This window comes from Linderina pennispora (assembly GCF_002104995.1).
Source record: "Linderina pennispora strain ATCC 12442 chromosome Unknown DL89scaffold_1, whole genome shotgun sequence".
Classification (NCBI taxonomy): domain Eukaryota; kingdom Fungi; phylum Kickxellomycota; class Kickxellomycetes; order Kickxellales; family Kickxellaceae; genus Linderina; species Linderina pennispora.
Window position 1 is genome coordinate 987824 of NW_024468249.1, and position 19533 is coordinate 1007356.

The 19533-nt window shown below is 53.7% G+C and overlaps 11 protein-coding genes across 11 annotated transcripts; 4 read left to right on the plus strand and 7 right to left on the minus strand.

Moving 5' to 3' along the window:
* Position 1: 1 nt before the first annotated feature.
* On the minus strand, positions 2–985 carry DL89DRAFT_263981 (uncharacterized protein). The gene has a single exon (XM_040886049.1). The coding sequence runs from the start codon at positions 508–510 to the stop codon at positions 46–48; it is 465 nt and encodes a 154-aa protein (XP_040747189.1). The 5' UTR covers positions 511–985; the 3' UTR covers positions 2–45.
* A 1120-nt stretch (positions 986–2105) lies between these two features.
* DL89DRAFT_299618 (uncharacterized protein) lies at positions 2106–4434 on the plus strand (the record flags this gene model as incomplete). The annotated part of the gene is made up of 1 exon (XM_040890810.1): positions 2106–4434. A coding segment is annotated over one exon (1875 nt), but the record flags the coding sequence as incomplete, so codon positions are not given.
* Positions 4393–5072, minus strand: DL89DRAFT_263983 (uncharacterized protein). The gene is made up of 3 exons (XM_040886050.1): positions 4918–5072; positions 4685–4875; positions 4393–4601 (listed from the first exon to the last, which is right to left on the minus strand). Exons 1-3 carry the CDS (start codon positions 5046–5048, stop codon positions 4579–4581), a joined length of 345 nt encoding a protein of 114 aa, XP_040747191.1. The 5' UTR covers positions 5049–5072; the 3' UTR covers positions 4393–4578.
* A 20-nt stretch (positions 5073–5092) lies between these two features.
* Positions 5093–6730, minus strand: DL89DRAFT_273624 (WD40 repeat-like protein; the record flags this gene model as incomplete). Its single annotated transcript, XM_040889085.1, has 2 exons — positions 5093–6369; positions 6457–6730. 2 exons carry the CDS (start codon positions 6728–6730, stop codon positions 5093–5095), a joined length of 1551 nt encoding a protein of 516 aa, XP_040747192.1.
* A 215-nt stretch (positions 6731–6945) lies between these two features.
* On the minus strand, positions 6946–8064 carry DL89DRAFT_7721 (WD40 repeat-like protein). Its single transcript, XM_040892062.1, has one exon. It carries the CDS (start codon positions 7977–7979, stop codon positions 7029–7031), a length of 951 nt encoding a protein of 316 aa, XP_040747193.1. The 5' UTR covers positions 7980–8064; the 3' UTR covers positions 6946–7028.
* A 596-nt stretch (positions 8065–8660) lies between these two features.
* On the plus strand, positions 8661–9227 carry DL89DRAFT_220013 (HSPC253 protein; the record flags this gene model as incomplete). The annotated part of the gene is made up of 1 exon (XM_040884428.1): positions 8661–9227. One exon carries the CDS (start codon positions 8661–8663, stop codon positions 9225–9227), a length of 567 nt encoding a protein of 188 aa, XP_040747194.1.
* A 1960-nt stretch (positions 9228–11187) lies between these two features.
* Positions 11188–14431, plus strand: DL89DRAFT_253884 (uncharacterized protein; the record flags this gene model as incomplete). Its single annotated transcript, XM_040885219.1, has 6 exons — positions 11188–11461; positions 11644–12533; positions 12568–13319; positions 13355–13790; positions 13834–13967; positions 14113–14431. 6 exons carry the CDS (start codon positions 11188–11190, stop codon positions 14429–14431), a joined length of 2805 nt encoding a protein of 934 aa, XP_040747195.1.
* A 326-nt stretch (positions 14432–14757) lies between these two features.
* DL89DRAFT_213972 (uncharacterized protein) lies at positions 14758–14973 on the minus strand (the record flags this gene model as incomplete). Its single annotated transcript, XM_040884258.1, has 1 exon — positions 14758–14973. A coding segment is annotated over one exon (216 nt), but the record flags the coding sequence as incomplete, so codon positions are not given.
* Positions 14974–15933: 960 nt separating this feature from the next.
* On the plus strand, positions 15934–16672 carry DL89DRAFT_263986 (uncharacterized protein). Its single transcript, XM_040886051.1, has one exon. The coding sequence runs from the start codon at positions 16037–16039 to the stop codon at positions 16640–16642; it is 606 nt and encodes a 201-aa protein (XP_040747197.1). The 5' UTR covers positions 15934–16036; the 3' UTR covers positions 16643–16672.
* Positions 16667–17806, minus strand: DL89DRAFT_263987 (Aldo/keto reductase). Its single transcript, XM_040886052.1, has one exon. The coding sequence runs from the start codon at positions 17735–17737 to the stop codon at positions 16727–16729; it is 1011 nt and encodes a 336-aa protein (XP_040747198.1). The 5' UTR covers positions 17738–17806; the 3' UTR covers positions 16667–16726.
* DL89DRAFT_7808 (ribosomal protein S28e) lies at positions 17798–18742 on the minus strand. The gene is made up of 2 exons (XM_040892072.1): positions 18529–18742; positions 17798–18214 (listed from the first exon to the last, which is right to left on the minus strand). Exons 1-2 carry the CDS (start codon positions 18529–18531, stop codon positions 18014–18016), a joined length of 204 nt encoding a protein of 67 aa, XP_040747199.1. The 5' UTR covers positions 18532–18742; the 3' UTR covers positions 17798–18013.
* Between the last annotated feature and the right edge of the window lie 791 nt (positions 18743–19533).

The following is a 19533-nucleotide window of genomic DNA, read 5'->3' on the forward strand; positions in this document are numbered from 1 at the left end:
GCTGCCAGAGACTTCATATATTGCATGTCATTTTACAGCCAAACTTTAATAGCTTCTCCAGTTGAGACGCCCATTGTCCAGTGTCTTGACGCCAGAGGGTATAAACCGGGGCAGATATTTAGCGGGGCTCAGCGAGAACGCGTAGCAGTTGAATCGGCTGCTTTCGCTGCGCATGATGCCAGAGAAGATATCTGGCTGCTTGCCAGGCAGCTCCACAATATCATATTTGTCTAATGCGCTGTGTAGGCACTTCCATATCGCCGTGTCAAGCGGTAGCAGAGCGCGGTAGATGTCGCTCTTGATGCCCTTGAGCAGATCACCGTGTCTGTCGATGCTGCAGGTTGACAGATCAATCATATCATGGACACTTGGGTTAGCCAACGGACGCAGGAACTCTTTGCGGACAACATCGCCATACGCATTGACTAGGCTGCTAGTGAGGCTGTCGTTTAGAGTGTCCCTGGTTGCAACTAGATCACGGAAGTAACTGATACTGTTACTCTCATTCATAGACACAGACGGGTGTAGTGATAGGCGCTGATTCTGAGGTAGACGTAGACAAGGATATGATGTCGCTCGTAGCCACTTCAGAACTGGTGTCCATGGTTGGTGGTGTTGATGTGGGTGTGAAAAACTCGTCCACCTTGCTCATACAAGCCAAAGGATTGAATGGGATTGTTTTGAAAAAGGATTTTAAGAGCTGAGGGAGGAGAGACAGAGCGTTTGACAGTAGAAGTCAACATGATCCCCCTTTAAAGGACCAGCCACATCAAAGACAACATGCTTGGTCAAAAGGTGGTAGACATGCTGCGCATCGCATTGTGTGGAGCTCATGCACCAAGAACGAGGGGCATCAGCAGAAGTAACAGCAGCGAATAGCCCGTGCATTTTGGGTGAGCTGCGTCAGAGTGCGACTGCAGAATCAAGTTGCTCATAAGCTTTGTGTCCTCTGCGCTTGGGTACGCGCCGGGGCAGTGCACACTGGTGCAGTTGTTGTGGTAGCAGCAGCTCACGTCGCTCTCGCTGTTGGTTGTGCAATTGATGTCTGCCAAGCTGACCTTTTCCAGACTCATATAGATGGTCTGGTTGTACACAAGCCAAAAGTTTGACAGGTTGGAGCTCGTGCTGTCATTAAATATGTTTTGCGTCCCCTGAATACATGAAACCATGGCAATTGTGAAAGTAAGTGCAAAAAGAGCATAAAAGAAAAAGGCTGTTGTCGGCTGGAGGTTCAAAAGCACACACTGCACGCAGGTGTGTCTGAGAAAAAAAAAAAAAACAACAACGTCATCGTGTTCACGTGTCTGGCTGCCAAGATTGGTGCAATCGAACGGTCACCTGCAGCTCTCTTAAACATATTGTCTGCAAGGCCAACCACCGCTCATGCCATGGGAGCACAACAGCACCACACCCATCGGTGGCATGGCTGTAGTTGGATTACTAGGAAACAAACCACCAGCTAAGGTCAAACCTGGCAAGTCGTACTGCTCAATACTAAGCCATTAGGCAGCCCAGCACTGCCGACGATGACAAGAGGGATATCATAGAAGCCATAGCAAGAAAGCCGCAGATCCCATCGCTGCCTCTGCGGTACAAGCAGTTGAAGCCCCATCAGAGGCGACTATGGTCAAGGTGTCAACCAGCTCATGCACCATGCACAGCAGTCACGATAAGCTATTCTACAAGGCATGTATTTTTTAATCTGCACACTAATGAAAAAGTAAGTACACAGTGTTGATGTTGCGCACATACAGCTAGGCATTCATCTTAGGTAAGGGTGAGCAATGTTGACGTCAGTGCTAAACCATGCGCCGATATCGACATACATCCCGCAACACTACCCTATTATCTTTTCTTTTCTTGCATCCATATTTACACTTGTAGCTTAACCAGTGAAGCAGTCAATTGCTGACACAGTTCATGGTGGCTCAAGATGGATTTGGTCCCACCCGGAGCTTAATGTAGTTTTCTACAAATCTATGTTCTAAGGAGTAGGATGATATGGCACCAGCGTCATCAGCACTACGACACGTATTTCATATTCGAGATACTACACCTATGAACCGGCGGATGATCTTTAAAAATGGATTCTTACAAAACCAGCCCAGCTCTTTTTGAACTCTTTGCCAGCCAACCTAAGCAGCCAATTAGCCCCCTTCCCTAGCAGAAGCAGAGGCCAGAGAGCCACTTGCCAACACACAGGGAGGCGCACAGTTCTTTCTTCATTTCTTTTTCTTCAACTATCACCTAGTTCTACAACCATTGCCATGGGTAGTCTCCCACCGCACATCATCGAAAGTATCGTCTCGTACACTATCGGAAGAGGCAGGTTGCTCCCAGGGCTTCGGACTAATGCCAAACCCCCAACTGTGCCCCGTGCGTTATTCTCGCTGATGGGTGTTTGCCAAGAGTGGAGATATGCTGTCAGTGGGTTCATCAGCGAGTCTGCCACTCTCTTCGCCAGTCTGCCTAAGCCAATATATCACAGCAAATATGGAGATGCGCTGCCACTAGAAGACATTATTGCAGCTGGACTCGAGCGGCATGTCCATCATTTGCAGCTTGAGTGCACTCCCGAGGATGTCGCCAACGGAACCGTGTACTCAGCAATGGACTCTCTGTTCACTCAATGCAAAGGCAAGCTCAGGAACGTCCACACGGTCATTCTCTGTGTCTCAATCCTCAATTCGCATGAGCGGCCTGAGATTGACCTGCAGGAAATTGCCAGCGTAAAAAGGGGTTTTTGTGAGAATATCTGCCGTGTCAGCGAACTGCTGAGGGAGGTGATGCCAAACATCGCTTCGGTCGTGTATTCTGGCGACCAAGATTCCAAGCTACGCAGACGGCGACTGAATACTGCTGCATTGTTGGCGCTTTTAGGCGCCGTACCGTCAGTTGAATATCTGAGCCTCCTTGGAAGCAGGATCTGGTATGCCGACCTGGACAGCGAGTTGGCACCCAATGTCAAGCACATGCATGTTGATTTGTGCAACGGCAGCAGCAATGGGATCCTCGAGCTGGTGGTGCGCAATGCCGACCATCTGGAGACGCTAACTGTCGATCTGCAAAACTCCGAAACGCTCAACAGGTTGTTCCAGAACCCTGTGGATAGGTCGCCGGTTGTATATTCGCGGCTGCGTGCATTCAAGACGACATACGAGCATGGCTGGAGATATGGGTACTCTGCTTGTGCGCCAAGGGCCAACCCTTTCCCAGTTCTGCAACAGCTTGTCTGCAAGCACTTGTGCCCGTTCAGTACCAGCAGTGTGTTTTACTGGATTCAGCCTACGGTCGAAGTGATGGAGGTCAATTTCACTGGCTTGGCCTATGCGAGGTTTGTCAGAGACGGCGTGTTTGATTCTGACTCGTTCCCAAGCCTGCGTCATGTCAATTTTTCATGGTACACTGATGGTAGCAACCTTTCGATTGCCGATCCAACAAGTCAGCTCCGGCGCGTGTTGCTGCTCAGTCTTGTTTTTGAGAATGTTGTTTTCGATACACCCGTCTTTAGTTCCAGCAGCGCAGTAGCTCCACTCTACAGATGCAAGGGTTTGAAAGAGCTAAATCTAGCCGGTGTCCAGTTCACCGTTACCGAAGCAATTGCGCTGATCAACAAGTTCTCAAACCTACAGTCAGTGGTACTCTCCCTGAAAACCGGCAATGATGTGAACGAGCGAGGCGACGTCTCCGACGCCGAAATCAAAATGTTCCAGGAAAAGAATAAGCAAACCCTGAATTTGCGGCTCAGGGTGCTGGAGATTAGCAAATTTGTTTTCACTACAAGGCCACGCACCGCACAGCACGCCCTGCTACTGGCAAGCATTTTCAGATCTATCCAGTGCATAAGAATCCGCAGTCGCAACAAGAAGCACGATGCAGAGATCCTTGCAGCGTTGGAAGAGGCAAAGCAAAGCAGGTGCTTTGATAGCAACGGAGAGGATCGAATTCAATGCATGGAAATTTCACTGGTTAATAAGTAGAGTTTATACAGCAAAAGCCGGATATAATAGACACCAAATAACACAATATCACAGTTATTTCATATTCAATAGTGTTATTCAGAATTGTGTTGGGTGCTGATAAAACCAAGTGTAAGCATTCACAAAAATATATTGGAAAACCCAGGAAGAATCTCCACTGCTAGGAGCCAGCAAGGGGCATTTAAGCAAGCGCCGAGTGCGCATACAGAGCCCTTAGCTAAGCCGCGCACGGCCCAGGATGAAGCTGTGCCACTCTCAGTGAGTACGCCGCCCCGGGTACGACGGAACAACTCTAGCGGCATGACTGTTGTTGTTTATGTTTTAGGGTTTGCACGTGAAATAGGCTTTTTTTTTAGTTTTTACATGGGATCTCTACCTGCCAGGCTACACAGTTAATGCACGACCAAAGCTACTCCTCCCTCACGTCTTGTTTTTTTCTTTCTTTCAGAGATCCTGTTTGTGAGTGGAAGGGTATGGAAAAGTAAAAAAGAATTATGAAATACATGCTGAAACATCATGCCCCCGACCAGCAGTGCCAAAACACGTGTGGATATAGGATGCCGCCGTGCTTATTAACTAAGGAAGCTCTTGTATATGTTTAGCTTTCATGGACGGTGCAGACTGCGGATGGGCCAAAGGACACATCGCTGATGCTTCAACATCCACCTCAGCAATGCTCACTTCTCTTGTCCTTGCCAATTCACACATTCTCAAATCAACCTCTCTCAGGCGATATCTAAATATGAAATATTCAACACCTGCAGGAACTACACCGCCATTGACGCCTATTAGACCGGTAGTGCAGTACCCGCAAAGGGGCAGCGGAGCAAAGATCCACAAGAAGCGACCCTTTCCGTATCTACTCCCTATGAGGCTAATGAGCCCGACCGACAACCTGATATCTCCAGCATCGCGCAGTGTTGCAGCGATTCGTCACAGATCACTAAGGGCAGTACTACCGCCTCCGAACATTCTGTCCAAGCTTGAGGCGATCAAGAAGCAGAGCAGCGACAAGGGGATGTGATCCCAGACAGACTCCAAGGCTGCAACCGATTCACAAGCAGGCATAGATTCCTTGTATCGGATTTTTTTTAAATATCGAATAGCCTCGTTTAATATGTGTTGTAGTGCGTGAGCCGGTACAGAAGAGCCTTGCCAGAACTGCTGCCGATGGCGAGGAATCCCGAGTGAGGCGAAAAGTCGAAACTCTCGACAGTGCCCAATGGAGTAGAGGCTGTAGGCCAGTTGGCGAACACAGTGGCAGAAGGCAGATGAACGAGCTTGAACTGGCCCGACTTGCGCGCCGAGTAGAAGCCCATGAGTTCTGAGTTGTGGTTGAACTTGACACCATTGATGGGCGTGGTCAGATTGTCGATTGACTTGAACGGGTTGATGCTGAAGGCCCGGCTGGTGGCCTGTGCCAAGTTGTTAAGCATGGCGCCGGCCTCATACAGGTTGACGATGCCCGAGTTATCACCGCAGGCGTAGTATGAGTTGTCAGGGCTGAGACCCAGGCATGCCGGGCGGAAGGAGGTCGGGTCGTGCCAGCGGCTAAGGCAGCGGTTCTGGCGAAGATCCCACTGGTACACCTCGTTGTCGAGTCCCACGCTCCACAGGTACTGCCCATCGTTGGTGAAGGCCAGATCGCGCACAACGCCGTTCATGGGCAAAGTGTGCATAAACTGCTTGGTGCGAGCAGACACTAGGTGGATCTGGCCGCCGTTCGACATGAACGCGAGCCGGTCGCTGTTGGGGCTACCAAACATGCGCTCGAGGCTCGGGATCTTGTGGCCAGTAATGCCGGCGATGCGGGTGACAGCCGCCCGCTCGACATCGACCGAGTAGTAGAAGCCACGGCGACCGCTGACAACAATCTCCTGGCCCTGGCGGATAAACTGTGCGGAGCGGATGGGAAGGTCCTTAAAGTACACGGACTGGATCTTGTGATTCTCCTTGCCGTCGACCTCAAACAGCCGCAGAGTCTTGTCGAGGCCCGCGGTCATGACCACACTAGCTGTGGGGTGGAACTGCACGCAAGAGACCACCGACTGGGAGGGCGCCGCCTGGTTGGCGTTGCGCAGAGGCGTGATGTTGATGGTGGTTGAGGGCAGCAGAGCACTAGCCTTGGAGACCAGCGACTTTGTCGATTTGAGCAGCTCGCTGGAGATGCGTGAGGGATCAGCAGGCTCGTCCTCATCGTCCCAGGCGCTGGCCTCGGCCTCGGCAGCCCACTTGGGGACCGGATTGACTTTTTGGAACTGCTCACGCAGCCGCTCTTCGTAGACATCTCCGGATACATGCGTTTCCTTGATATCCGTGCGCACGCGGCGGGTCTTGGCCGACGTCTTCAGCGCGACTGTGACATCCTCCATGTCGTCATCAACCCAGGCTGGGGCAGGGCCGCTGGGCTCTTCTTCGCTTTCGCTGGACTCTTCCTCGTCAGACTCTTCCTGGTCCGGGACAGCTCCAGAACCACCGTTGGCGGCTGTGTCGACAAAGAACAGCGAGTCGCCGGCATCTTCTTGCTCATCCTCTTCGTCCTCCTCGTCTTCTTCCCGATCATCATCCTCGTCCTCGTCCTCATCCTCATCCTCTTCGCTATCGCTGTGCTTGCTAGCGAATGTGTTGGGCGCCAAACCACCGGCTTCTTGCCCGATTTTGCTGAAGATAGCACTGGCATGGCCACCATCTTCGCCACCAAACACAAGATTTTCCAGATCCTCTTCCTCGGCATCCTTGGGGTTGGGCATATGGTGGCGAGGCTTCTTCGACACCGGCTGTCTGGCCTGCGGACGCGGCTGCTCATCTTCATCTGAGGAGTCGCTGAACGCGATCGCTGGCCGCTTTGATACCTGGTCAGCTGCCGTTGTCGGGTCTACCATGACAGAATACTAAATACTATGTATGTAACGAATGAAGGTCAGGTCTAGGAAATGTAGAGGCAAAAGGTTCAATTCCGAGGCTGGCTCAAGGACGAAATGCACCTATGAAAAAAAATCGCAGAAAAAAGACTTAATCACAGATTTTCTGATCACATCACCGATATGTCTAGTTTTGCGGGATCGGGACATTGAACACATGTACTTGCTCGTCCCACGAGCAGGTGGCCATCTGGCCAGGGTGGAAGAACGACCAGTCGACGCCAACGACAAATTCAGAGTGCGCATCATGCACATGTGTGACTGCGCCGGTGCGCACATCCCAGATGCTAGCAGACATGTCGTATCCAGCCGTGGCCAGATAGTGTGGCGAGAAGGGCGAGAACTTGACGCGGCGGACGGAGAATTCAAATGGCCCAAACATGGATACCTGACCACGAGGGTTGCGGATGTCCCAGATCTTGATGGTGCGGTCGACCGATGATGTAGCGAACAGCTCGGGAGAATACTTGTTCCAGTCCAGCGACAAAACCTGATCGAGGTGGCCGCCAAACGTCGCCACCGAGCGGCCATTCGGCTCATTGACACTCCACAGCTTGACTGCGCGGTCCTCGCCGCATGTGGCAAACTGGTCAGCCTGGCGCGGTGACCATGCAGCTGTGTATACGCATCCAGTGTGCTCGGCAAAGGTGCGCAGTGACTTTGGCTGCACCGGATTCCACAGCTTCACGGATCCATCCCACGCAGACGAGAGGAAGGTCGTCTTCTGCGTGTAGTTCCACTCGACACTCATCACCTCGCGGCTGTGCTCCTTCCACCGTGCTACTGGATGCTGCTGAAGCGTGATGTCCCAGAGTTTAATGCTACCGTCGCCGCTGCCGGTAGCTACTTGGTTCTCGTGCACCTCGTTCCATGTCAGATCAAACAGGGCATCCTGCGTATCATAGCTTTGCCGCGGCTGCAGACCCTCGGGCCCAGCGCACATCTGGAGCACACTGAGGCGGCCGTTGCCTACGAGGCCAAAGTTGGCGCTGGTTGCAGCGGCCAAAAGGCGGTCGTTGAAGGGACTGAACTTTACGTTGTAGCCTTTGAAGCCGGCTGTCCTGTACCGCATCGCCATGGTCTGTATAAGGCGTATTAAAAATGTGGGTGGAAAGCGTGGAAAGCGCGGAGAGCGAGGAAAAGAAGAGAGGAGCAAAGATAGCTGACCCAGAGGCATGTGCACATGAAAAGGGCGCTGCTCTAGCAATCTGGTCAAGGTGCTTTCTCGGAGCTTTGGCTGCTCACATGTCCGTGTTTCCTGGGACAAGCAAATTAACCCGGGCTTGATCACCGGCTCCGAAAAAAAACTCTTTTCTCTTCGACTTTCGCATTTTTCCTCTCACATATACCTGCTCCAATGCCTAAGCCGTCCAAAGTAATTCAGTACTCGTCCGACGAGGACAGCAGCGACGATGCTGCCGGTGAGTTCTCCCACATTGAGAGCAGCGATGCTGAGGGTGAGCAGCTTGAACAGATCTCGGGATCAGAAGACGAAGACGGGGACGAGGACGAGGGCGACAGGGCAGCCAGTATCCGTCAGCAGCTTGCCGATGTGCCGTTCAGTCAACTGATCCGGATCCAGCAGCAGATGGGCACCAAAAAATTCAACGAGAGCATGGGCATGCCGAGCAGCAAGGCGGATGCGCGGCGCAAAGCGGCCAAAGCACTAAAGCGCATGAAAGGGGAGGCAGTCTCGTCCGACTCGGAAGGCTCAGCAGACTCGGGTAGCGACTCTGAGAGCAGCGACAGCGGGCCCGAAATGGTGTCGAACAAGCCAGCGAGCCAGGATTTCTCCCGCGATAGCAAGAAGAAGCCCTCGATGATGTCGGCCAAGCGGCCGGTGGGGCGGTTCCGGCAGGTGGTGGATGTGCCCAAGAACCAGACGCGCGATCCGCGCTTCGACAGCCTCTCGGGCAACTTCAACGAGGACCTGTTTGAGAAGTCGTACGCGTTCCTGGACGCCCAGCGCAACGAGGAGCTGGAGTCGCTGAAGCAGCAGGTGCGCAAGCTGCGCAATTCCGACCCCAACGAGGCCGAGCGGATCCAGAAGCTAGTGAACTCGATGCAGTCGCGCGAGGCATCCAAGAAGCAGCGCAAGCATATGCAGGAGCTCAAGCGCACGCACAGGAAGAAGGAGATGGAGGCTGCCAAGCAGGGCAAGATGCCGTACTTCCTAAAGAAGCGCGATCTGAAGAACCTGGAGGTTGCCGAGAAGTTCTCCAAGCTCAAGGACTCGGCCAAGCTCGACAGGTTTTTGGAGAAGCGGCGAAAGAGGAATGCCACCAAGGAGCATCGCCATATGCCGTACCAGCGCCGCGAGGAGTAGCCTTAATAAAGTGGAACTCTATTCTGCTGCCATTGTGTGTCGTCGCGTTTCTAGCGAATGGCCGGTTTGCTCGTTTGTGCAAATCGGCATTGCATGTGCAGCTACGAGCACGCCAGCTGTGGTTTATCGCCCTTATAGAAGCTCTAAATCGGCGCCATAAAATAGTCTTCGCGGGCTCTGTTGGAGGTGTCCAGCGAGCGTCCCCAGTTTTATTTTCCGAATTGGGCCAGTAGTGCATTTTTTCTAGCGCTCCCTACCTCATATCCCGTCAACACCGGGCGGTGATGGCTGATTCCTTTCTACCACTTGCGTTTATCAGCCATCCCAAATCGTTCTTTTCTAAACTAAAGCCCCACTTTTCAAACTTTTTCTATCACTGCCTTCCCTGCTCTGCCTTCTGAATTCAACTCCAGCCAGCCAGCCAGCGCTCTCTTCTCCAGTTCCCTCCTTTTGTAACTTTTCCGTATCTTGAACTCGTTCTTTTCTCCAAGCTTTGGTGCGGGGAGGGGTGCCTTATTTTTTTCAACCAGCGTCTTGATAGCACCTAGAACGAAAAGAATAGAAGAGACCGTCTGGTTCCCGACGCAAAGCCGTGTCTATCTCTTTCGCTATATTCTCATTCCTCCTCTGTTGTAATTCTTCTCATTCTCTTTGCGTCCTTTTGCCCTTTCTAGAGGATGGTAAGTCGCGCGTTGCGGGAGCGTGGTCAGCAGTTCTTGCCTCGGTATTGGCCGCTACTACCAGCCTGGAGATACGAGGGTTATTATTGAGCGTCTTTTATGAGACAGGCAGGCTGTTCTGGGATGTGGATGAATCCAGGGCCTCCTCCTAGCAGTGCTGAGTGCAATAGCCGCGTAGGAGGCGGTAAATTATCACCCAGAAAATGCGTGGCGAAAGCAGCAAGACTAACAATGCCTTTGGCTGGAATTATAGGGAAACAGTCACTCGAGTGCTAAAGGGGGCGGCGGCAATGGCGTCAACAGCAGTCGGCGGGTCAGCGGCGTGCGCTCGGTGCAGGTCGGCACGGGCCGAGGCCCGCAGCAGCTGTCAGGTAACGCAAAGGGGCACAGAACGCTCTTGTCATAAGGCAAACTCTTGCGTGCTAATCAGACGCTTGTTTTGATTTTTGAGTAGTCAGCGCGTCCAGCATGAATATGCGTGGGATTGACCTTTCGTCGCAGCGGGCTCGGACCGTCAACAGCGCGATCGCGGCTGTCGCAGGGATTTACAGCGGCTGGCAGCAGCAGCTTTAAGGAGCCGCAGACTATACACAGCCAGCACCACCAGCACCAGCACCAACATCAGCACCAGCAGACACACGCGCCAACAACACAGCACAGCTCGTTTTACATGGGCCGACCAAAAAACGACAGCAGAGTGTCGCTGCTATCGCTGGCCACGCCGCCGCGCGAGGACTCGTTGCATGATGACGGAGTGGAGCGCACACGACTGTCGCTAGGCCCCACGGTCCAAATTGGCCAAAGGTGTCGAGGGTGCTGTCGAGCCAGCCGGCTAGCCATGTGTCGATAATGGGGAGGCCCAGGAGCCGTACACAATCGTCAGAGGTAAGTTTGCACTGCTGTTGTTCTCTAAATGTACATCCTCTCCCTTCCCCTCCTCCGCGTTAGAGACATGAAAAGAGAGAGTCGAGCAAAGCAAGCTGCTACTTGCTTTTTTGCTTCAAGCCTCCTGTGCAATGCTGGCAGGGAACACAGCTGGCCAAGGACATTGCAGTTACACCCATTGAAAAGAGAGGAATGCGGGCGAACAACAATGGCGGATAGCCCTTGCGCCCATGGTACCCGGAAACGATGCCCTACCGTAAACCGAGGAACCAACGTTTTTCGACCTGCCCCTACTCTTTGCACACTGGCCTGCTGACATCTGCTGGTACGCGCCGTTCCCAGGCATTGGCAAGCAGCAGCAAGGACATGGGCATTATACAACGTCCATCTGCTCAATGGCAATGCTTGTGATGGACGACAATGGCTCCCCCCTTTCTGGGATACTATCAACATTACCACTAACCACAAGAGACAATATCTGCTCCTTATTAAATAGCAAGGGATTGTTCACAGTGTTCAGCGGCGTTCAGAAGCCGCCGCCGCTAGATACCGACCTCGAGGCGTTTAACCAGATTCCAAAGTACAGACCATTAGTGCTGGCGCCATCAAACAACCGGCTATCAGGGCTGTTTCAGTCGGCGACACGGTATGTCGAGCCATCGGCAGAACGTAAGTAATCATGGCAATGTGTAGATGTAGATGTCTCATTGTTTATGCATGCAGCACATTGTCGTGGACACGTTTTATTTCCCAGCCGCCAGGGATGCACATGCGTGCGAAATCAGTATTCCCCAATCCCGCGTGCAGCAACTAATGGCTTCTTATCTCGCTGCTGCTGCCTGATTCTGTAGAGTTGAATCTGGACGAGACGGAGCTCACAGGATTCTGCTTCAGCTTCCGCGACTACGTGACCGATCGCGTGCAGCGCGTGTGTGACCGCCAGAGCGATGCAGTGCATGCTGCCAGGCAGCTGGGTGGCCGGGCTGCCGAGTCGGCCATGCAGCTGAGCCACGTCAGCCATCTGGCCAAGCAGGAGCGCGAAGGGGCGATGGCGCTCAAGTCATTGCAGCGACAGGCCGAGAAAGCGTACGAGATGATGCAGGAGATTTTGGGCGACATCGAGCGGTTGGAGGCAGCACTGCCAGCCAGCACACGGTTCTTTGGGAGCGAGAGCCAGGCGAGCAAGGAGTTTCCGCATTTGCGGCGTGTTCTGGGACAGCGACGGCGGAGCCTGCAGCCGATTGCATCTCCAACCTCGACCATCAGTATGCGGAGGCAGATTGCTTCGCGCAAGGGACCTATCCCGGCATTCTCGGGAAGAGCAACCAGCCTGTCGCCATCGCAGTCGCACGGCGAATTGCCCAGGATGCAGCGCTCGCAGACGGCTGGACTGGTGCATAGGTCGTCGGCGTTGTCCCCAGCCGGCCGAGCGCACGGCAAGTATGTGCCTGATGCACTGTCTCTACGCAAACGGATGTCCCGAACCAGCCTGGCGAGCTCTGGAGGTGGGAAATGCGTCGAGCCGGTCCAACTCGCCCTGGACCGCAGGCTAGATCGCGTGTATCATATGACGGCAGCTATTCGCCAGCCACTGCTGCCAGGTCAATCGGTGGTAATGGCGAGGGTTCGGCAGATCAGTCACTGGTGTCAGACGATGAGCATGGCAGGGGTTCGGAGTAGTCACAGAACATCGTTTACGTCAGAGCTGGCCATCAGTGCAGACCCGGCCTCGGTCGTCGCAGTATATATCGTCGCATATGCTTAATTCTGCAAAGCGGCCAAGCTCGGTAGTCTCAGTGTGCACAGATAGTGTGTACTCGGGGCGCTTGGATCAGACAGCATTAGCCGGCGAGCAAGGGCTGTGGTCGCCACAGTCGACAACAAGCCAAGGCGAGGCGGCGTTTGTGCTTCCTGTATTGGGCCAGTCGCTGTTTGATGCTGGGCTACCGGGAAGTATTAGTGCCGACCGCTGCGAGGCTGCCAAGGATGAGCGACCTGTGCGCCACTGGACGATTCCTTTCGCAGCGCAATACCAACACCGATGGTCGGCGGCGATTGTGACGATGACAGCAGAAACACCGAAGGCGACCGGGAGCTTGGCGGCGATCACAGCTTGGAGAGCGGGAATGAAGGCTAATGTGTCGTCACCTGGTAACTCGCGGTCGTCAACATTGCGGCGGATAAGTGCGGGTAGTGCGTCAGAGGCTATGCCTCGGGCGCGTGACATTGTGTTTACTGCTAATGCCAAGCCAGCGCAACAGCGGGTGTCGCAACAGCAGAGTACACAGCATCAGCCAGGTGCTGTTTCGCCGCGGTCGATGCCTCGCGCCATAACAATGCCGTCAGGGTCGTCGGTCTCGTCGTCGCAGTCGGTTGCGTCAGTCTTGTTGCCCACGCCGATGTCATCGCCAATGGCTCAGGTCACGACTAATGCACTGAGCATTCTAAGTGTGTCAGAGACGGCGGACGCCGCACCAAATGCCATCTGGGTCACCTACACCGCAGGGCACAACCTCGGAAGCATCGCGTATGCTTAAATTGGTGATTGGAGTCAGCTGACAGTGCAAGCACTAGAAGCCCTGGCAACTCCCGGCCAGGATCGCAGACCATGTCTCCGGAGCGTGTGCGGCAGTCGATGGCCATGCTTAGCCGGCAGAATAGCCGTGATTCGGGTGCTGACTCGAAGCGCAGCAGTACTGGTGGCCGCGAGCGTGCGTCGTCAGTCACGCACAACCTTATTAGCATGATCGAGACAGGCGACTCGTCGATCGAAGAGCATGTGCAGGCGCGGCCCCGCAATACCCTGATGGATGATATCCCTGAGCGCGACTCTCCGGGCAGCGTGCTTGTGAAGTCCAACTCTGAGCGCATGTCGACATGGAGCTCGTCGTCAGGGCGCACGCTTTCTGACGGCCTGGGCCATCCACGCGTTCCAGTGCTAGAGGATCCACTGATGCCCGGCAGCACGCTGAACTCAGCCAAGCACGCGCTGGCTAGTGTGGGAGTGTCGCCCGCCCTATGTACACTGACTGCTTCCGCAGCCATGGTCAATAGCCGCCCATCATCTTCGCACAGCCGTGGCGATCGGAACACCAGGCAGTGCCGGGAGTGACCATTCGGGCTCTGGCCACAATGCAGGCCGTGTGCGACCTACTGATCTGGGACTGAACATCAGGTCGGATCTAGAGCGGCGTGTGCGGTCGTTCTCAGAGTCGGAGACCGATCCATTAGGCATGAATGATGAGCGGCCACACTCCAAGCATCGGCGTCTACGGCACTGTGTCTGGCTCTGCACTGCGGGCTGTCTCGCGGTCTGACAGGGTCCCTATGCGTCGGCATTCGCCACACGCCGGATCACTGCGGTTCACCCGGCCTGAAATGATCCAGCGCCATCGCCTCAGTGTGATCAGCACCGGCAGCCAGTCGAGCCTGGGATCTGCTGGGTCGTCAGGCCGCAACGCTTCAGAGGCCGTGGTTGCCCAATGCGATGTCGAGGCAGTCCCAGAGATGAACCACAGCCATGTGCTGCCTACTGTAGCGAGCTCCGTCGGCAAGTTGCAGCGGGCACGCACGGTCGGCCACTACAGCCAGCTGGTTCCGCCGACGATGCCGCAGCCATTGTCGGGCGTGAAGAAATAGGACCGTGCTGGTAGAGCAACACAAAAAATAACACCCCGATCTTTACTTTTCCTTTCATCGTCTCCCTTTTCACATCCATATCACTCGAAATCCACTTCGCAAAGTGCAAACCAGCATATTTCCTCCTCACCTTTCTTTCTCCAAAGTACAACTCTATGATTTCCGGATGGCATATATATATCTGACATTTAACCCCGAAACATTTAGCGCTTGTTCTTCCACGAAAACACACTGGAGGGCTTGGCCGGCGTGTACCCGGAAGCAATCATCGGGTTCATCCGACCGATAACCTCGAACCCATCGTTCGCCGGAGTCTTGCTCTCCTGGACGCTGTCAACGATCTCAAGCTTGACAATCTCCTTCAGCTTCAGCACCACGCCAGCCAGCTCGTTGGTGATAGGCCGGTACACGATGTTGCCGCGGCGCCTGAGGCCCAGAGCCTCGGCGTTCTGGCGTGTGCGCGGAGGCAGGCCGATCGGCGACCGCTGCAGCGTGATCTTCCAGAACTTGCCTGCGGCCGACGGCTGCGTGGACATGAGGCGTGTAGCGGTGTGCGGGAGCCGAGGCAGTTGCCGGGTCAAGGGAGCGAGCATTGCTGGTGGTTGCTTAGTGTAATTGAATGGAAAAAGAATGCGAATTGGAAGGGAAATGGAGAGATTGCGAAGCTCAGCAAAATGCAAAAAAGAGCCCGAGTTATCTGCTCCGATTCATTGATCAGATCAGGTCGCTGGCACAGCCCGTCTGAAGCAGCAAAAAAACCTGGCCTGGATGTGGCAATGCTTCGTAGTTTTTTAATAGGGCAAAAATGTATTCAAAGAGCTATTTACACGCAAGAGTCCATCTATCTACACGCATACACCATCCTGGCACCATTGGCACGCCAAAGCGCCCGATCAGCGGAGCCCGCTGCTTTACCTTGCCTGATCCCGATGAGTCCTAAAGTGTAAGGGTTTTTAGAGTTTCTGAATGTCTACACAATGTGAAAGGTTGGTTCCCAGAGTGGTCGCTGAGACACGCAAAGGCATCCCAAAGGAGTCCAAGAACCAGGCATTGACGTAGTGGGGATTGATATAGCGTTATGCTCGAGAAACGAACTCCTCTCGACAAGGCACGTAGACCGCGTCTCGACGAGAGGTGACGAGGGTTAGCAATACAGCGAGTAAGGGAAAGTTTCGCCACTGCATCCTCACAAACGCAAAGGAAGAAGGGAGTTCCACAGCACAAAATGCCCGATTCACAACTGATTCAGCAAACTTACGATTCAAAAAACAGATATAAAAATTTAGCGAGTGGAAAAGAGATGTGGACGACCTGCTCCGGTCCCGCCGCCACCCTTTTATATCTGCCACACCAGCCTGCTGCTGATCCGCCAGGATCACACAGCCTTTCTTCTCTGCTTGTCATCTGCAACCTCATAATTTCCTTTTTAATTTCTCACCTTTGCCCCGAATGACGGCAGCAGCCGACGAAATGCAGTTCGTGGTGACTGCAGTGCTGCAGCAGGCATGCAAGAACAGCCTGCCAAGCCTGCCCAAGACCCACCTTCAGCGGGAGGAAATCGCACGGATCACTAAAGTAAGGCTCACCAGCGATACAGACACCACTATGGCGCTGGCCACAGTGAAAGCAGTCTCACAGCACTTGCTCGCTCAAGGTGAGGAAGCCTGGATCCACACTTTGCTGCGTGGCAGTCGCATCTACATTGAGAAGCCGAAGCCGAAGCCGCGCAACCCGGAGCTCGAGGCACGGCTGGCCAAAATCAGCCGAATGCTGGAAGAGCAGGAGTACAAGAAGATGACCGACAATGTTCAGTTGAAGATGCACGAGAAGCCTGGTGGTAATAATACAACAGATCTGGATACAGTGGTCCCCGGCGTGCGCATTGGTGTGTCGGCAGGGCCGATATCAGCGCAGCAGGAGATGAAGGAGGTTAACAGGCAGATTTCTGTTATTGCGAATATCCTGTTCAGTGCGCTGGGCGTCGGGTTTGCAGTGTTCTATGCTTCGTACACGCTGACGTCGGAGCTGGGCTTCCGGATCCTGCTGGGGTTGGCTTCTGCGATTATTATTGCTGCTGCTGAGGCCTGGCTGTTTGCGTTTTCGGGATCTCGTGGCCAGAAGAAACGGCTGACGATAAGCACGGCATCCAAGGGGCCAAGGCCCAGGAGACTAGTAGCCCCAGTGACGCCTGCCCGCAAGAAAACGCAATAAGCAAACTTTTGTAGGGATGTTAACAAACGCTTGTCATGTATTGATATACCTTCTAGTGTGTGCCCTTGGCTAAATGCCCAACAGTCAGGCGTCTGCAGGTGGCGACGGCCAGGTGTAGTTGGAAAAGGGTTCCAGAATCTCTTTCACTTGCTCATAAACAGCCTGCACTTCCTCGTCCCTGTACTTGCCGCCATTCGACATCTTCGACTCCTGCGTGCTCTCATAGGCACTCAGTGCACGCATCACTTCCTCCTTGGTCCTTGCACCAACCAGATGCACATCGACTCCATCAAACCCGAACGCAAACTTCTCTGCCATCTCCGCCAGCGTCACGCCATGCTTGTTCACCAATGTCTTGTCAACCAAAGCGACGCACTCTGCAACTGCGCTCTTGACCTCATCCTTGGCTGGGTGCCATTCGGGCGTTGGGCCAGAGGTTAGCAATCCCATGGACAGCGGGCTGGCCGCAATGATGGTCGTTACGCCTGCGTCGCGCAGCCTGGGCACGTACTCCTTCAGCGTCTGGCAATGCAGGTTGTAGTTGCAGTACGACAGGACAACGTCGAGCGGATTCCCACGCTGCTGCTGGATCTGGGCAATCTCCAGCAGCACTGGCAGCGGGTAACCGCTGATCCCGACATTGCGCACAATGCCCTTAGCCTTGAGCACAAACAACTCGGGCAGCGCCTGGTCAACAACCTCGGAGATACTGACAAACTCGACGTCATGGCACAGAACAATGTCCAGGTAGTCGGTGTGCATACGGCGCATGCTCTCGCTGACACTGGCTTGGACACGCTCGCGCGAGTAATCAAAATCTGCGGTGTGGTAGCCGTAGCGCCCGAGCTTGGTGCAGATGTGGTACGACGAGCGCGGGAACTCGGGACGCAGTGCCAACAGCGCCTTTCCCAGCTTTATCTCGCTGTCGTTGTAATAAGGCGAAGTGTCTACCAGGTTGATGCCGCTGCTGAAGGCCGTGCGCACAGCCTCGATCGCATTCTCCTGTGAGGCTGGGCCGTATGCGCCGCTGAACACGCCGCACCCGAGACCGACCTTTGACAAGGATTCAAGCGAAGTTCTGTCTCCAACAGGCATTGTAAAGCGAACAAGAGTGTAAAAAAGGAGGCGAGGCCTGTTACCCAAAGCTTGCGATAAAGAAAAGGCCGGAAAAGAGCAGTCCGCGGTAGAGAATTGGCTACATGCTGCTGACTAAACACTCCTCCGCCCTCTGAAACAGCCGTGGATCTGTAGAGCTTGAGATTTTATTTGTGTTTGGGCTAGAAAACACTCATACACGAACAAAGAAACGCCTATTCTTCGCAGTTCGATCCGTTGAGGAGAGCAAAGAGAAAGAATAATCCCCAGAGTTCCTTAACGGAGACGGCGGGCCTCACGCTCAGACTCGAGAAGGGTCAGGATGTCGTTCTCGCGGACGGGACCCTTGACGTTACGGATGATGGAACGAGAGGTATCGTCCATGAACTCAACGCGGACCTGGGTGACACCACCACGGGAGCCAGTGCGGCCGAGAACCTTAGTAACCTTGGCGAGCTTAACCTGCTGCTTAGCGTCCTACAGATGCAAAACAACAAACAATTTGAGAAAAACGCGGGAGGATCACAGGTTCTGCATTGCGCCTGCAGGCTGCCTAGCTTGCCATAGCCTGTGGGTTCCGGGCTGCTGCAGGGTGTTGGTGCGGTCGTAGGGGGTGAGAAAACGGTACATTCAAACGTCCAATTTCACGCAGGCCGCATTTTGAATTTCTGGACTTTCTCTCTGCTTCTCGGGCAGCAATATATTCATCCGCATCTATCCTCTCCCGCCTAACGCAGCTCCGCATCCAACACGCCTTGTCCCTGCGGCCTTATCCAACGATCGATTTTTACCATTTTTTGTGTTGTTACCTAGAGGCAGTGAAATCGAAAGATTGAGCCCACGCCGGTTTCCGTCGCTGGCAACTATATTCGACTGCAGCATTGAAGAGTACCTGCAAAAAGCGCGATCTGGTGATTACTACAGCGTAGGTGATTTTCAGCGAGATCAGCTCCAAGAAGTAATCTAATCAGAGAATGTGTAACGTCATCGGCGAATACGCCTCCGTGCCTCTGCTGTTGCCGACGGGCTACCCTTGTCCGCTGGTCTGCAGCACGTTATGCTCAACATAGACTCAGGGCCCTTAGAAATTGTAGCTGTCAGCTATAGCTGATTATAAAAGCATTCGCTAGGAGAATACATGCACTATCACACGCTGCGGGCACTTGTAGTTGCTTGAACATAACCGCGCAGTTTTTTTTTTTTTTTTGGAAAAGAGTATATATACGTTTATTTATTGCAAAATGCGCAACATTCCCACGAAGGTATGAGCAAGAGAGCTAGGCGCAGCTACCAGGATCCATAATCCTTGGGGCTACTAGTCAGTGGATCCACTGCAGATATCACAGGTGTTGACATTGGAGTGTCGATCCACTCCCACGTCACCATGCCAACAACCAAACCACATAAAATCAGACCTCAGGCCGACCGGACCCTCCCCTTTTCCTTCAGTCAATCTTGTTTCATTTTGATTTTAGCTCACATACACGCTCGTAAACACTCGTCCCATTCCTAAGGTTAACATTTTTTTTGAGTGAAAGGAAGCAACATGGAGCTTAACCACCTGACTGAAGACAAAACGGAGACACCGGCATCAGCACCACGCGACGAACTATTACGCGAACACTTGCTCAAACTGATGATGGGCGTCAAAACGCTGGAGGACCGCAAGACCGACCAGACGCTGAAGCTGACCGACCTGGTCCTCATGGACCCAGACAGCGAGACATGCCAACAGGCCGAACAGGAGCTGTCGAAAATCGAAAAGCAGCTCGAGGCAACCAAGGCTCAGCTAGAGA